Raw genomic sequence first — 17204 nt, 5'->3', positions numbered from 1 at the left:
CCACGCGAGTGCCCATTGCTGCACCTTTTGTTTGGAGGAAGTGGGAGGAGCCGAAGGAGAAATTATTGAGGGTGAGGACCAGTTCTGCCAGAGGGAGGAGAGTGGTGGCGGAGGGGAACTGGTTGAGTCTGTTGTCCAGAAGGAAATTGAGGGCTTTGAGGCCTTCCTGGTGGGGGATGGAGGTGTATAGGGACTGGGCATCCATGGTAAAAATGAGATGATAGAGGCCAGGGAACTTGAAATCCTGGAAAAGATCAAGACCGTGTGAAGTGTCATGGATGTAAGTAGGAAGGGACTGAACCGGAGAGAACAAATTGTTGAGGTATGCAGATATAAGTTCAGCGGGACAGGAACAAACAGAAATAATGCATTTACCTGGACAGGCAGGTTTGTGGATCTTATTCAGTTTATTGTCAAATCCAGTCTTTTTTCATCCAGTCGGATGCTGCCCGACTTGCTGAGTTCCTCTAGCTTGTTTGTACGTCTTGATTTGACCACAGCATCTGCAGTGTACTTTGTGTTTACTTTCAATATTTGATAGGTTTCAATGAGATCCATAGAAACATAGAAAACCCACAGCACAATACAGGCCCTTTGGCCCATAAAGCTGTTCTGAACATGTCCCTGTCTGAGAACTACCTCAGGTTACCCATAGCCCTCTATTTTTCTAAGCTCCATGTACCTATGCAGGAAACCGTTAAAAGACCCTATCTTATCCGCCACTGCCACTGTCACTGGCAGCCCATTCCACACACTCACCACTCTCTGCATAAAAAAATTACCTTTGAAATCTCCTCTGTACCTACTTCCAAACACCTTAAAACTGCCCTCTCATGCTAGCCATTTCAGCCCTGGAGAAAAGCCTCTGACTATCCACACAATCTTGTACACCTCTATCAGGTCACCTCTCATCGTCCGTCACTCCAATGAGAAAAGGCCGAGTTCACTCAACCTATTCTTATAAGCCATGCTCCCCAATCCAGGCAACATCCTTGTAAATCTCCTCTGTACCCTTTCTATGGTTTTCACGTCCTTCCTGTAGTGAGGCAACCAGAATTGAGCACAGTACTCCAAGTGGGGTCTGACCAGGGTCCTACGTAGCTGCAACATTACCTCTTGGCTCTTAAACTCAATCCCACTATTGATGAAAGCCAATGCACCGTATCCCTTCTTAACCACAGAGTCAACCTGTGCAGCAGCTTTGAGTGTCCTATGGACACTCCAAGATCCCTCTGATCCCTCTGATCCCAAGATCCCTGATCCTAAGATCCCTCTGATCCTCCACACTGTCAAGAGTCTTACCATTAGTGCTATATTCTGCCATCATATTTGACCTACCAAAATGAACCACTTCACACTTACCTGGGTTGAACTCCATCTGCCTCCATCATTCTTCTAAACTCAAGCAAGTACAGACCCTGAGCCATCAAACACTCCTCCTATCTGAACCCAGAATCATCCTCAAGAACATCTTCTGAACCTTCTCCCATGTAACACGTCCTTTCTTATATAAGGAGCCCAAAGCCGCTCCCGATACTCTAAGTGCATTCTAACCAATGCCTTACAAAGCTTCATCATTATATCCTTGCTTTTATATTCTAGTCCTCTCGAAATGAATGCCATTGCATTTGCCTTCCTCAACACCGACTCAACCTGCAGGTTTATGATGCCCTTTAGTGAATCCCCAGAAGCGAGACTTTCTGGCTGTCTGACGGGTGTCCCATCTGCTTTCAGGTCGTGTTAGTCCAAGTTGGAGTGACTTCACTGATAGCTCACGTTAAAGTGGGCAAAATGCACGCAGCCTTGGAGTCCAAGACCACGGTGCAAAGCGCTCAAGGTACCAATTTATTTGCTGTTGTTGCAGACAGTTTCTTGACTTCCTCATCCTTGAAAGCGGAATCACCATGTTCACTACATCAGCCCTTGCAAGCACATCACTTAGCACCTTGGACAGAGACATAGAGTCATAGTGCACCAAAGCACAGAGGCCCTTTGGCCCATCTAGCATGTGCCAAACTGTAACTTTGCTTAGTATCAGTGACCTGCATCCAGACTATAGACTTCCTGACTCCTCACTTTCGAGTCCTTATCCAAACTTCTCTTAGGTGTTGAAATTGAATCTGCACCGACCATTTGCATTGGCTGTGCATTCCACACTCAGAGTGAAAACGTTTCCCTTCGGGTTCCTCTCAAACATTTCACCTTTCACCCTAATCCATGACCTCAAGTTCTAGTCTCTCCCAGCCTCAGTGGAAAAAGCCTGCCTGCATTTACCCTATCTTAACCCTTATAATTTTGTTACCTCTATCAAATCTCCCCTCATTCTCTCACACTCCAGGAAATAAAGTCCTAACCTTTTCAGCCTTTCCCAATAACTCAGATCTCAAGTTCCAGCAACATTCTTGTAAATTTACTCTGTATCCTTTCAACCTTATTGATATCTTTCCTCTATTTACTGTAGGTGAACAGAACTGCTCACAATACTCCAATGTTTTATAAAACAACCCATCTCCTGTTCTCAATACTTTGATCTATGAAGGCAAATGTGCCAAAAATTCTCTTGATGACCCTATCTACCTGAGATGCCACTTCCAATAAAAATCTCTATTTTCAGATCCCTCCGTTCTACCACTCTCCCAATGCTACTGTGTATGTCCTATCCTGGTTTGTCCTCTCAAAGTGCAACACCTCATGCTTGTCAGTCCGGTTTTACAGCTGGTCCAGATCCCACAGCAAGCTTTCAATGTTTTCTTCACTGTCTACTATGCCTGGGATCTGAAGGGAATTGCTTCACTCAGAGAGTAGTGTGAGTGTGGAACGAGTTATAACGTAGAAACATAGAAAACCTACAGCACAATACAGGCCCTTCAGCCCACAAAGTTGTGCCAAACATGTCCCTAACTTAGAAATTACTAGGCTTACTCATAGCCCTCTATTTTTCTAAGCTCCATGTACCTATCTAAAAGTTTCTTAAACGACCCTATCGTATGTCTCCACTACCATTGCCGGCAGCCCATTCCATGCACTCACCCACCTCTGCGTAAAAAAACTTACCCCTGACTTTTCCCCTGTACCTACTCTCCAGCGCCTTAAACCTGTGTCCTCTTGTGGCAACCATTTCAGCCCTGGGAAAAAGCCTCTGATTATCCATGTGATCAATGCCTCTCATCATCTTATACACCTCTATCAGGTCACCTCTCATCCTCTGTCGCTCCAAGGAGAAAAGGCTGAGTTCATTCAACCTGCCTTCATAAGGCATACTCCCCAATCCAGGCAACATCCTTGTAAATCTCCTCTGCACCCTTTCTATGGCTTCCACATCCTTCCTGCAGTGAGATGCCGGCAGAAGTAGTGGATTGTGGGTTCAATTGTAGCAGTGAAGAGAAATTTGGGAGGGGTATGGAGAGGGTTGATGGGGCTAGGCTGAAGATCAGTTTGCATAGGCTAGATGGGCTGAATGGCTTGTTTCTGTGCTGTAATTCTCTACGATTAATAATCTTAGGCCATTATATATTTTAATTAGAATTTAAACTCCAATGTTCAGGAGCACTTAGCATTGTTAATAAGAGAGGATTGAAACTAAATGGTGTCTGGTGTAACCGCTCTGCTCTGTATGCTGTCTTGCCACAGTCTGTGATGATGGAGTGTGCGATGAGGATGAGCGATGTGACACGTGTCCGGCTGACTGTGGACCATGTCCCATGTCCATAAGGATCAAAGCTTCAATTGGACTTCCAATCGCCCTTCTGTGTACGGGGTTTATCCTCACTCTGCTGGTAGGTGAACTGAATCCTGATTCTCTGTAGGACAGGCACAGTAACACTAGTTAGTATAATTGCTCTACGGTGCCAGCAATCACCGATTCGGGTTCGATTCCCACCACTGTCTGTAGGGGTTTGTATGTTCTCCCCGTGACCAAGTGGGTTTCCTCTGGGTGCTCTGGCTTCCACATTCCAGAGACGTACAGGTGGCTAGTAAGCCGTAAAACACTCCTAGCAACATCCTCGCTGATTCAATTTGATGCAAATGATGTATTTCACTGTCCGGTTCAATGTTTTGATGTACATGTGACAAATAAATAATATTTATAATCTTTATAATTTATATAAACTTGATTAGTATCCTGCCGCAGTCTGTACATTCTCCTCATGAATACATGGCTTTCCTCCAGATGCTCCGGTTTCCTCCCACAGTCCAAAGACGTACCGGTTGGTAGGTTAATTGGTCATGGTAAATTGTCCCGTGATTAGGCTGTGGTTGCTGGGAGGTGTGGCGGGAAAGGCCGAATGGAGCTTTTCCACATTGTATCTCAATAAAAAAATAAACAAACAAATAAATAGTCGGCATGCTATGCTGGTGCCGGAGGCTTGGTGACACTTGTGGCCTTCCCCTGCACATCCTCAGACTGCTGGTTGTTGGGGAAAACACCCAGGGGTGCAGTGCTAACTTTTTAGGTGCTGGAGCTGACAAAATGCTTGCCCTTTCCTATATCCTCTCTCTATATATATGTAACACCCAATTTGTGTACCTGCTCATTTCATGTACTGGGCAACTTCCTTGCCCATTCATTTAATGAGCAGGTACACAAATTGGGTGTTACATATATATATATATATGAATAGGGCTTCTTATAATGTCAAACACTAAACCAAGATGAAAGAAATATATGAATTCCAGAGCTCCACAGAAATATAGTGATAGTTAAATTTCAGTGTATAACTGGTACAATAAAATATATAATACTTAATTTAATAATATGACAAAGTATTGCATGGTTGCACTCACTAATTATCATAAAATATAATTATCAAACAAGTAAAGAAAAAGACGGTAATCATGTATTTTAGCAATTTAAAAGTATTTACCTACTTACCAAATGCCACCAATGAGAAGTTTCAGAATAATTTCCACAAAGGGTCTGGTGTAATATGTGTCCGGGGGTCTGAAATAACTCTTGTCATCTGCTGATCTGTGATACCGCAGCCACGATGTGACGTACGGCTCAGGATTCCACTGAACTAGAGGAGGTTCGTGTAGTTTAACAAACATAAGTGATGATACATGTATATGAGAATTCTTGAGCCAGCTGCTGTTATTATCAAGTTGAAGCGAGTGAATCCTCTCGCCCACTCAGCAGTACTAATAGGAATAACTTGTGAACAGCTCAGTAATGGGTGTAAATCTTGGGGGATGCGGCATCCATGATCCTCCACATAATCTCTGAAGGCATTTATTACAGAGGAAGAAGAAAGCTTAAACCACTTACAGAGACATGATATTGCAGCTTCTCCATAATTAGACGGTATTTCAGCAGGCCAGTTATCTTTATCAAGGACACACATTTCATTTAGCAGTGATTTATACATACTTCGAGGTTTAGAAGTTTCAGAACCTTTCAAGGATATTGCCGTGAATATACGGTGCTGCAAATTGTTTATAAGACTAGTAAGAAATGGTAGATAATTAATGGAGACAATTTTGTTGCTTGTTAAGGAAATTTCTCCAAACTTCCCCTTTTCAACTGCCTCTTGAGCTTCTAGTGTTTTTGTACCAGGTTGCCCTTTTAGTCCATGAAGTGATCTTATGCTCCGTTGAATCAGTTTGTCTGCATAAACAATTGTAGTAGTGCGTTTCTGTAAACACTCTGACAGTAAACCAAGTTCATACAACGTGTCATACATTAGAGCTAAGTCCAATAGAAACTGTTCTGAAGAGAGTCTGTTGAACAGACCTTCATAGATTTCTCTGTCGCTACCAGATCTTGTTTCATTGTTCATTGCTTCTTCAAAATGAAAACACAGTGCTTCATAATTTTGTCGCACTGCTGAAACTGTTCGAAACGAGCTAGCTACCCACCTGGTGCCCAGAACACGGCTACGAGCTATTTTGCAAATTTGTTGCTCTAGTTGAGAGGCACATTCAGAAAGTTCCTTTTGATTTAGAGGTGATCTACTGTAAACAGAGTACAATTTATCCATAAATGATTGAAAATGATTTATTCCATGAACTTCTCTCACTGAATCACCTACTGCAAGTTCTAATCTGTGATTAAGACGGTGCCAAATTATCACATCAGGATACTGTTCCTTGAGAATTGTAGCAACTCCAGATTTGACACCAAGCATTACACTCACCCCATCATTAGCAAATGCTACTAGGTTCTGTTTCAAGTAAGAGCCATCAAACCCATGGTTATTGAGAGTTCAATAGAGGCTTAGCAATAGTTTCAGCTTTCTAATCAGGCAGTTCAATTAGATCTAAAAACATAAAATGGGGATCATCTTCCTTATCACTTTCACATTTCAAATAAACTATTAGGGCGGTCTCAATGCTCAGGCTTGTTGATTCGTCAATGAGAACAGAAAATTTGTCATTTATTTGCTTGGTATGCTGGTAAATTGTCTTTTTCATATTAATGGCTATGTGATTAATTATCTCTGTAGCACTAGTGCGGGAATGCAGTCCAGTTCCAATGTCAATACCATTTCTTTTGAAGTTCCAATAAGCCAAAGTGATCAGAGTATGGTCTGTTACTCTGAGCTAAATGATATGCAGAACAAAAAATTGAACAACACACACAAAATGCTGGTGGAACACAGCAGGCCAGGCAGCATCTATAAGGAGAAGCACTGTCGACGTTTTGGGCTGAGACCCTTCGAAAAATTGAACAAGTTGCCTTTAGATGTGAAGCATTCATGGTGTCACGTAATTTTCCAAGAGTATCTTCACTAGCTATATTTTCAACACTTACAACAGCACGGTGAGCTTTTGATAGCTTGTGATCAACAATTTTTTTCTGAGAGACTTCAAGCGTGTACTTTGATCGGCTCCATAATAGGATACTTGGTACATCTGCCATGACGATTCTCCCATGATCTTTACGTTCTTGAGGCTGTAGTGCTTTACATAGCAGGCCAGCCATCCCTTACTAGCCTTAAACTCCTTCCTCTTGCTCTTGTCAATCCCTTCACAGTCGTGCCCATAGAGGCTGTGCTTTTTCACGCATAATTTTGCCAACAACAGGGATATGCTTCTGTGACATGTCCTCCAGCCACACACTTAATGCTTTCTCAGTCTTTGCAAGCACTTTATCACGAACCAGAGAGACCATTTTTGCCATTGTAGGGGTGGCACTAACACTTCCACGAATTTCAGCTTCTTTCTGCTTTATCGTGCGAATGCTCGATCCGTTCTCACCGACCTAACGGCCCACTTCGGCTAGCGACACGACACTTTTCAAAAGATCTAAGATTTTTATTTTCTCAGCGAACAATGCTCGAACAACGAGTGCTGGAGAGAGACTGAGGATCTGTGAAATGGCGGGAGGCTACAGCAGGGTATGCTGGGACATTCCAGGAGGAATTTCACAAAACAGTCACAGCTCCAGGATTTCACCAAAAATGTTCAAATATCTGAATGCTAATAGTGGTATTTACCCCACCAGCCACCACCCCCACTCCCCAACCCCCGCTGTTAAATTCCCCGCTTGTTTATTTTGACTTTTTTATTACAGAGGTGCCTGCACAGCTCCGGCAGCACTGCATCCTTGCAAACACCACATTTCACCTGGTGTGCTTCAATGTACGTGTGACAAATGAAGCTTCTGTGCTTGGAAATCAACTTCCAGGTTACAAACGGAGTGTCACCCAGGCAGACCATCCCTGGGACTTGCAGTATTATACTCTAACTGCGCGTGTGGGCATCGCTTCATCAATTATTTTTAGATGTTTGTATACTGCTAAGAGGACCGTCATTAATTGCCCATCCTTAAATGTCCCTGAGTCCCAATGGCAGTGGCATGAGTTGGGCAAGGCCTGGACAGCAGGGTGCTTGATGATGGTTGCAGCTTTCCTGCGACACCTCTCCTTGCAGGTGTGCTCAATGGCGGGGAGGGCTTTAGTGAACCTCTTGCAGATGCCTTTACTCAATTCCAGTCTGACTCTAACGGAGTTTCTGTACTTGTAGTGGCTGCAATATCAGAAGCAGAAGATGCTGTGGGACGAGAGCTGGATCATCAGTCTCAAGGAGATTAGCACAGGTATTTCTGTCTGCTCGGAGGGTTTAGATAGAACTTTGAACAGTATAGCATTGGCATAGGCCCTTCAGCCTACACTGCTGTACTGACCCAATTAAATTAGTCATCAATGACCAGATAGAATAGACAGTGAGTATTTTTTCCCCAGGGTTGAAATATCTAATACCAGAGGGCATGCATTTAAGGTGAGAAGGGGCTAATTTCCAAGGAGATATGAGCGGCAGGTTTTCTACACAGGAATTGGTGGTTGCCTAGAAACCTGTTTGTTTGTCCACTCTCCCATTCTTACCACAATGTTCTTTGTTTCTTTTGATTCTTTATGAGAATATCCCGGGAAGGAAAGGGTTAACATATGAAGAGCATTTGATAGCTCTGGGTCTGTACTCGTTGGGTTTTAGTAAAATGAGGAATGACCTCATTGAAACCTATGGGCCTAGATGGAGTGGACGTGAAGAGGATGTTCCTGTGGTGGGGAGTCGAGGACCAGATGGCACAGCCTCAGAATAGAGGGACGTCCCTTTAGAACAGAGATGAAGAGGAATTTCTTTAGCCAGGCAGTGGTGAATTCATTGCCACAGATGGCTGTTTAGGCCAAGTTGTTGGGTATATCTAAAGTGGAAGCTGATTGGTTCTTGATCAGTGAGGGCAACAAAGTTTACAGGGGAAAGACAGGAGAATGGGGTTGAGAGGGATAATAAATCAACCATGATGGAATGGCAGAGCAACCTCGATGGGCCAAATGGCCCAATACTGCTTCTACGTCATGGCCTTACGTGAAAGACTCAGAGAGGGTGCGGAACTGTTCAATGAAAGAGGGTCAAACGGTGGGCTGCCCTACCATTCAGTAGGATTATGGCTAATCTTTAACCTCTAACCTTTAACCTCAAGGCCACATTCCTGCGTTAACCAATCACTGAGAATGGGGTTGAGAAGGAAAATAAATCAGCCGGGATGGAATAACAGAGCAGAGTTGATGGGCCAAAATGGCCTTATTCTGCTCCGATGTCTTGTGGTAATGGTCTTTTGTCAAGCGCTCACTGTATGTTTTTAGGCAGCGGTTTCCTGATGGGATTCGGCAGCGTGGCAACAATCCATCATACTAATGGCACTTCGATTCCAAGTGAGGTGAATGACGCTTCTACGAGTGGTTTTGCCACAAGCCCGGTTCACAAGCCGGGCTTCATACAGACTGGCATCTAGTAAGTCACAGAGTTCTTAGTTTTATTGCATGCATGGTCCACCATATTCAAAGATCCCCCCTCGTTCTCTTCTCACGACTGCCATCAGGAAAGTAGGTACAGGAGCCTCAGGGTCAGGATCACCCCTCAACCATCAGGTTCTTGAACCAAAGGGGATAACTTCACTCAACTTCACTTGGCCCAGCATTGAATTGCTCCCACACCCTGTGGACACACTTTCAAGGACTCTTCACCTCATGTTCTCGATCTCATTTATTGCTTACTTCTTCTTCTGATGATTAGCCTTTTTTTCCCCTTTATTTTTGTATTTGCACAGTTTCTTGTTTCTTTACACGTTGGTTGTTTGTCCATCCTGTTGGGCACAGTCTTTCATTGATTCTCTCACTTTTCTTGGATTTATAGTGATTGCCTGCAAGAAAATGAATCTCAGGGTTGTATCTGGTAATATAGATGTACTTTAATAATGAATTTACTTTCAACTTTGAACTTTATATATCTGGTAAACACGGGACAGTCAAAGTAAATCCATTATCAAATTAGATATATGTCACCATAAAATACCTTCTTTTTCTTAAGCCTATCACCCCTACTAGGGCCAAGTCCACTGACAGCAGCTCACTGGAGTCCTCTGTCCTGGGCCAGTAGAAGGTTGGTTGGCCCTGTGTCTTCTGCTTTCTCCGCATGACTTCATACACCTTCAAGGGGGAGATCCTTCCTCTCTCAGGGATGAGGTCTGTAACGCTGGGTATTTATTTAGCTATATAGTGCAGAGTGGCCCTCCGAGCCACACTGACCAGCAACCCAACAGCCCCGTGTGTGTTGCTTTAGTTTTCCAGCATCTGCAGGGTTTCTCATGTTTATGCCCTCTGGTGTTTGACGGTTTTGCCCTGGAGAGAAAGACTCTGATTGTCAAATCATTAGCACAGGAGAATCCGCAGATGTTGGAGATGTAGAGCAGCATGCACAAGATTCTGGAGGAACTCAATGGGTCAGGCAGCATCTATGGAAATGAATAAACTGTCGAAGCTTCGGGCCAAGATGATAAAAGGTCCTGATGAAAGGTCTTGGCCTGAATCGTCACTGTCCATAGAAAGGTTTTGACTATTGGAATGCTAAATGTGGATATTTCATTATAGTTTCTGGGAAAAGCAGCTGTGAACAGTGAGACCTTGAACCCATGAACACTACATCACTAATTTGCTCTCTTTTGAACTTTTTGTTTATATGATTTTTAATATTTCATTTTGTAACACAGTTTATTTTTATTATGTATCACACTGTACTGCTGCTGCAAAACAACAAATTTCACGTGGTCTGTACACACCGGCTGTGTGGTGAAAAAGGCACAACAGCGCCTCTTTCACCTCAGACGGTTGAGGAAGTTTGGTATGAGCCCCCAAATCCTAAGGATTTTCTACAGGGGCACAATTGAGAGCATCCTGACTGGCTGCATCACTGCCTGGTCTGGGAACTGTACCTCCCTCAATCGCAGGACTCTGCAGAGAGTGGTGCGGACAGCCCAGCACAGCTGGAGGTGTGAACAGAACATTTACAAAGACAGGTGTGAAGAATGGGCCCGAAGGATCATTGGGGACCCAAGTCACCTCAACCATAAACTGTTCCAGCTGCTACCATCCTGGAAACAGTACCACACCATAAAAGCCAGGACCAACAGGCTCCGGGACAGCTTCTTCCACCAGGCCATCAGACTGATTAACTCACGCTGATCTGAGTGTTTTCCATGTTACATTGACCATTCTATTTATTACAAATTATTATAAATTACTATGATTGCTCATTGCACATTTAGACGGAGACATAACACAAAGGTTTTTACTCATGTATGTGAAGGCTGTAAGAAATAAAGTCAATTCAATTCAATATTTATTTTTTATATAGAGTGGTATTTTATTAGGAACACCTGTACACCTGCTCGTTAAGGCAAATATCTAATCAGCCATTCATGCGACAGGAACTCAATGCATAAAACATGCAGATGTGGTCAAGAGGTTCAGTTCTTGTTCAGCACAAACATCAGAATGGGGAAGGAGTGTGATCTAAGTGACTTTGACTGTGGAATGATGGTTGGTGCCAGATGGGGTGGTTTAAGTATCCCAAAACTATTGATCACCCGGGGTTTTCATGTACAATAGTCCCTAGATATTACAGAGAATGGTGTGAGAGAGAAAAAGATCATCTCGTGAGCAAGAGTCTGTGAGCAAAAACACCTTGTCAGTGAGAGAGGGCAAAGGAGATTGGTTCGAGCTGACAGGAAGGTGTCAGTAACTCGATAACCCACAGCAGGGATGTGCAGAAGAGCATCTCTGAATGCACAAGAGTGAAGCGGATGGGCTACAGCAGCAGAAGACCGCGAGCACACACTCGTGGCCACTTTATTAGGCATGGCAGGTTCCCAATGAAGAGGCCACTGAGCAATAACCTGATTCTGATTCTGAGTGTCTCGATGTCTCTGCTCCCTTTTCTTTCAGTGACGGTCGAACAGTGGCCATCAAGTGGATACAGAAGAAAACTTTTAATCTCTCGAAAACCATCAGACAAGAAGTGAAGGAAGTGAGGTACACACTCGTCTTTACGCATCAAGAGCTTGTGTTGGTTGAATACAAAATGTACTCCCCACCTGTAAAGAATTCTTGCCCCGAACTTACCCCTTCCCACCTTAAAAGAATGCCCTCTGGTATTAGACATAGGTCTAGATTGCCCGCCCATTTTATGATCCTAAAATTTTATTGCATAGTATTTTATTTTATTTAGAGATACAGCACAGAATGGGACCTTTCGGCCCGTTCAGCAGCTCATCTATTTAACCCGAGCCCAATCACAGGACAGTTTACAATGACCAATTAACCTACTAACTGGGACGTCTTTGGACTGTGGGAGGAAACCAGAGCACCCGGAGGAAACACGTGCACATGGGAAGAACATACAAACTTGCTTACAGAGGATGACGGAATTGAACTCCAAACTCCGAAGCCCTCGGGCTGTAATAGCGTCACGCTAACTGCTACACTACCCCCTCGGTCAGGCACTTCAGCAGGTCAGGCAGCACCTTTGAGGAAAGGAAGCGAGTTAATCATTCTTCAGAATTTGGGCGATTTGGAAATGAAGTATTTCGGAGAAATGCGGGGAGGGCGCGGCAAAAACAAACACGGTTTATTGAGAGACTGGGTCGTCCAGGAGGTGGACCGGACTGGGAGAGGATAAAGAGGCAGGGGCTGGTGAGTGGCGGAGTGATGTATGGGAGGGTTGACGCCATGGGTAGGTGACAGGGCAGTGTAGCAGCTAATGTAGCTATTTATGGCGTCAGCAATCAGAATTCTTGCTGCTGTGAGAAATTTGTACATTCTTCCCATGCCTGTGTGTGTTTCCTCCGGGTGCTCCGGTTTCCTTCCATATTCCAAAGACATACAGGTTCAAAGGAGATGTGAGGGGCAAGCTTTTTACACAGTGGGTGCCCGGAATGCACTTCCCGGGGTGGTGATAAAGGCAGAGAGATTAGAAACTTTTAAGGGACATTCAGATAGGCACTTGATTGTGATGAAAATGGAAGAATATAGACGTCGTGTAGGCAGAGAGGATTAGTTCAGGTGGCCATTTGATTACTAACTTAATTGCTTCAGCAGAACATTGCGAGCTGAGGTCTGGTTCCTGCGCTGTTCAATGTTCCATGTTCTAGGTTAGAGTTAGCGGGTTGTGGGCATGCTGTCTTGGTGCTGGAGGCATGGTGGCACTCGCGGGCTGCCCCAGCACAATCCTCGGGCTGTGTTGGCTGATGACCCAAACAACACGTTTCACTGCATGCTGCAGTGTACTTGTGACAAATAAAGCAAACTCTAAAAATATTTAATCTTTAAATTTAAAAAATTTATTCATTTACACCAGCCAAGCCAGCATTTACTGCCCATCCCTAGTGGCCCTTGAGAAGGTGGTGATGAGCTGCCTTCTTGAACCGCAGCAGTCCCTGAGGTGTGGGTACACCCACAGTGCTGTTGGCGAGGGAATCCCACGATTTTGACCCAGCGACAATGAAGGAGTGGTGAGTGAGGGGGAATTCCAAGTAGTGGTGTTTTTTCTAAATCTTAGGAGATGAATTGAGTCAGGAATACCGAAGGGCAGAGTGGGTACAGCTGATTGTTTGAAACGAGGGACTGACTCTTTAAGAATAAATGCACAGTCCACAAGATAAACAGGATTATTGTTTATAAAGAAAACAATGTTATGAGTTCAGGTTCAGGGAAAAGAGTGGTTTGAGGAATGAGACTCTCTCTGATTGCAGTGTGTACCAGGACACTTGGCAGAGACAGGGTTAACACATACAGTCTTTCTCCCAGAATTCAAGATAATCTAACATCATTTCCAGTACACTAGTGTAAAAGAGAATTAAATAATTGTTACCCTGGATCCGAGAAGCACAAAAACACAAGAAAAGAACATAATAATAAAAAACAAAAAATACAAATACATAAGGTAGCTTATATATATAGATTGATTGTATGTCCATACAGTGACGCTAGGCACAGGAGTGTCTGTATATAAGGTGATTGACTGACAGGAAAGTCCTGCTGGTTGTGTTGTTCTTTATTTCTTTAATTATTTATTGAGATTCAACAGGGAACTGGCCCTTCGAGTCGTGCTGCCCAGCAACTCCTGGGTTAATCCTGGCCTAATCGCAGGACAATTTACAATGGCCAATTAGCCTACCAATCAGTACATCTTTGGGGGGAAACCCAAGTGCTCAGGAGGAGAAGATACAAACTGCTCACGGGCAGTGGCGAGACTGCTGAAAACTGTCCAGCACGTCGCCGGTGTCAGCCTATCCACCATCAAGGGCAAAAGTGCAGAAGGGAACCAGACAGAGGCCAGAAACATCATGAAGGACCCCACCCTCCCTGCTCATGGACTGCTTGTCCCACTCCCATCAGAGAGGAGGCCACGTATCATCCACACCAGGACCACCAGACTCAAAAACTGTTTCTTTCCCCAAGCAGTGAGGCTGATCAACACCTCCACCCACTAACCCACCCCTCCACACCCCCAACCACCACTAACTCTATAATTTCCTGTCAGTCACCTTATGTACAGACACTCCTGTGCCGAGCGTCACTTTATGGACATACAATCAATCTACATGTATAAGCTATCTTATGTATTTATATTTATTGTGTTTTTTTATTATGATTGTGTTCTTTATCTCTTTGTGTTTTTTTGTGCTGCATTGGATCAGGAGTAATGATTATTTTGTTCTCCTTTACACTTGCGTACTGGAAATGACATTCAACTATCTTGGACCTTGAGCTGTGTTAAGGGGAAAACAGCACTCTGTCCAGTCAGCTCAGTGGTATTTATTGTTCTTTCTGGATATTAATTGCACTGTTCATCATTCCAGGGAACTCGACCATCCAAACCTGTGCAAGTTTATCGGTGGATCTGTGGAGGTGCCTAACGTTACTATAGTTACCGAATATTGCCCTAAAGGGAGTCTGTCCGACGTACTGTTCAATGAAGATATTCCCCTGAATTGGGGCTTCAGGTAACACCCACACATTTCTCATTTACTTGCAAGGAGCTGTGGTTTGTAGATCTGCCTGTGTAGTGTAACTTACAGAATGGACTAATTGTAAAGCCATAAGACATCGGAGCAGAATGAGGCCATTCAGCCCATCGAGTCTGCTTCACCATTCCATCATGGCAGATTTATTATCCTTCTCAACCAAATTCTCCTGCCTTCTCCCCGTAGCCTTTGACACCTTTGTTTATCAAGAACCTATCAACCTCTACTTAAAACATATCCAATGACTTGGCCTCCAAAGCCGTCTGTGGCAATGAATTCCATAGATTCACCACCCTCTGGCTAAGAAATTCCTTCTCATCTCTGTTCCAAAGGGATGTCCTTCCATTCGAGATGGTGCCCTCTGGTGCCAGACTCATCCACAATAGGAAACACCTTCTCCACATCTACTGTATCTTGGCCTTTCAATGTTCAATAGGTTTCAGTGAGAGCCTCCCCTTATTATTCTACACTCCAGGACCAGAGCCAACAAACACACCTCACATGTTAACCCTTTCTTTGCCAGGATCATTCTCATGAGCCTCCTCAGTATCCTTTCCAATGCCAGCACATAAGGGGCCCAAACTCAGTCCCTCTTCAGTTCATAGGCTGCTGCAAGTCTCACTGGGTACGTGTCTCTATCGCCATCCCAAACCATAACCTCTGTTCATCGGAAACTTTGCCAACTCTCAACCCCCCACTAGCCCAGAGCCTTGGCCTCACTGACTTATGCTGGTGTAAGTACCTGTGAATTTCAAAAACCTTCCTTGCAGGCTGCTCCCAGCATATCCTTGGGCTTTGTTAGTCATTGTCACATTATTATCAAATTGAATTGCATTATTTTAATATCACACTTGCATTAATGTTCCTTTACATCTCATATTCTTTAGTTTATTCCCCATAATGGTGGCACAGTGGTTAGTGCAATCACTTTATAGCCCCAGCCATTACTGATCAGGGTTCAGTTCCCACTGCTGTCTGTAAGGACTTGTACATTCTTCTTGTGACAGTGGGGGTTTCCTCCGGCTGCTCTGGTTTCCTCCCACATTCCAAAGACGTATGGCAAGGATTAGTGAGTTGTGGACATGCTGTGCTAGTGCTGGAAGTGTGGCAACACTTGTACACTGCCCCCAGCTCATCCTCAGAATTTGTTGTTCGTTGACAGAAATAACACTTCACTGTGTGTTTTAATGTTTTGATAGACATAAAGCAAATAAAGCTAATCTTTAATTTAAAAAAAATCTTTAATTGTTAATCTTTAATCTTTCCACACACGAGGCCTTGAACTGAGAGCGGATCTGTCCTCTCGGATAAGAAATCCCAATGTTCAAGGAAGATTTGGGTGCTCTGCTCACCTGTTTTCCGAAACCCATGTGGCTGAGAAGAATTAGAATCACATTTATAATCGCTGACATATCTCGTGAAATTTGTTTTGCGGCAGAAATACATTGCAATACTTAAAATGCACCAAGACATAGTGAAAACTTGTCTTGCATTCTGTTGATACAGGACAGATCATTACGCAGGACATTGAGGGAGAAGAAGTAGAAACAATCATTACGTAGAATGAAATGTAGAGCCGATCCTTCATTTACCTCACAATCTATCTATCTCAATTTATGCATCTATCTCTCTCCCTCTTTATCTCTCTACTTATCTATTTATCTATCTATCACAGCCTCAGATAAGAGGGACATCCACTTAGAACAGAGATGAGGAGGATTTTCCTTAGACAGAGGGTGGTGAATCTGTGGAATTCATTATTGCAGACAGCTGTGGAGGCCAAGTCTTTGATATATTTAAAGTGGAGATTGTTAAGTTCTTGATTAGCCAGACATCAAAGATTATGGGGAGAAGGCAAGAGAATGGGGTTGTGAGGGATGATAAATCAGCTGTGATCAAATGATGGAGCAGAATCGATGGGCTGAATAGCCTAATTCTGCTTCTGTGTCTTATGGTCTATTGATCTATTTATCAATCTATTGTAATATAAAGTAATTGTTATACTTTGCAAATTACTATTGCCACAATACAACAAACTTCACAACATATGTCAGTAATAACAAACCTGATTCTGATTCTGAAGCCATTGCCTCTGTTCTAGATTCCCCTCCCCAGGACAAACTTCCTCTTGGCTTCCACCACCTCAATTCCCCTCAGAATCAATCAATACGATCTCCTCAGTCCTTCCATCACCGTAACCAGTTCCATGCGTGGAATCCTGCCTGCATCTCAACCCTCATAATACCCTCCAGCTCTCCGGCCCTCCCTGGTCTCTCTGTTCCAGTGCTGGCACGTGGATCAGCAGCTTCAGGGTTCTCAGTATCAACATCTCTGAGGATCTATCCTGGGTCCAGCAATTTCAAAGAAGGCACACCAGTAACTATATTTCATTAGGCGTTTG

General features: G+C 43.8%; 1 protein-coding gene across 4 annotated transcripts in view; it reads left to right on the top strand.

The window, feature by feature from the left end:
* The window catches only part of LOC140736693 (atrial natriuretic peptide receptor 2-like), a 94267-nt gene that overhangs the window by 26920 nt on the left and 50143 nt on the right, over positions 1–17204 (top strand). For all 4 annotated transcript variants that reach the window (XM_073062526.1, XM_073062527.1, XM_073062525.1 and 1 more), the window contains 6 exons: positions 1735–1837; positions 3631–3776; positions 7966–8038; positions 9087–9234; positions 11724–11810; positions 14639–14782. In XM_073062526.1, the coding sequence (XP_072918627.1) occupies positions 1735–1837; positions 3631–3776; positions 7966–8038; positions 9087–9234; positions 11724–11810; positions 14639–14782 (701 nt within the window). The remainder of the gene's footprint in view (positions 1–1734; positions 1838–3630; positions 3777–7965; positions 8039–9086; positions 9235–11723; positions 11811–14638; positions 14783–17204) is intronic.

This window comes from Hemitrygon akajei, chromosome 12, assembly GCF_048418815.1.
Source record: "Hemitrygon akajei chromosome 12, sHemAka1.3, whole genome shotgun sequence".
Taxonomy (NCBI): domain Eukaryota; kingdom Metazoa; phylum Chordata; class Chondrichthyes; order Myliobatiformes; family Dasyatidae; genus Hemitrygon; species Hemitrygon akajei.
The sequence above is the reverse complement of the archived record's forward strand: the minus strand, read 5'-3'. Positions and strand labels throughout refer to the sequence as shown.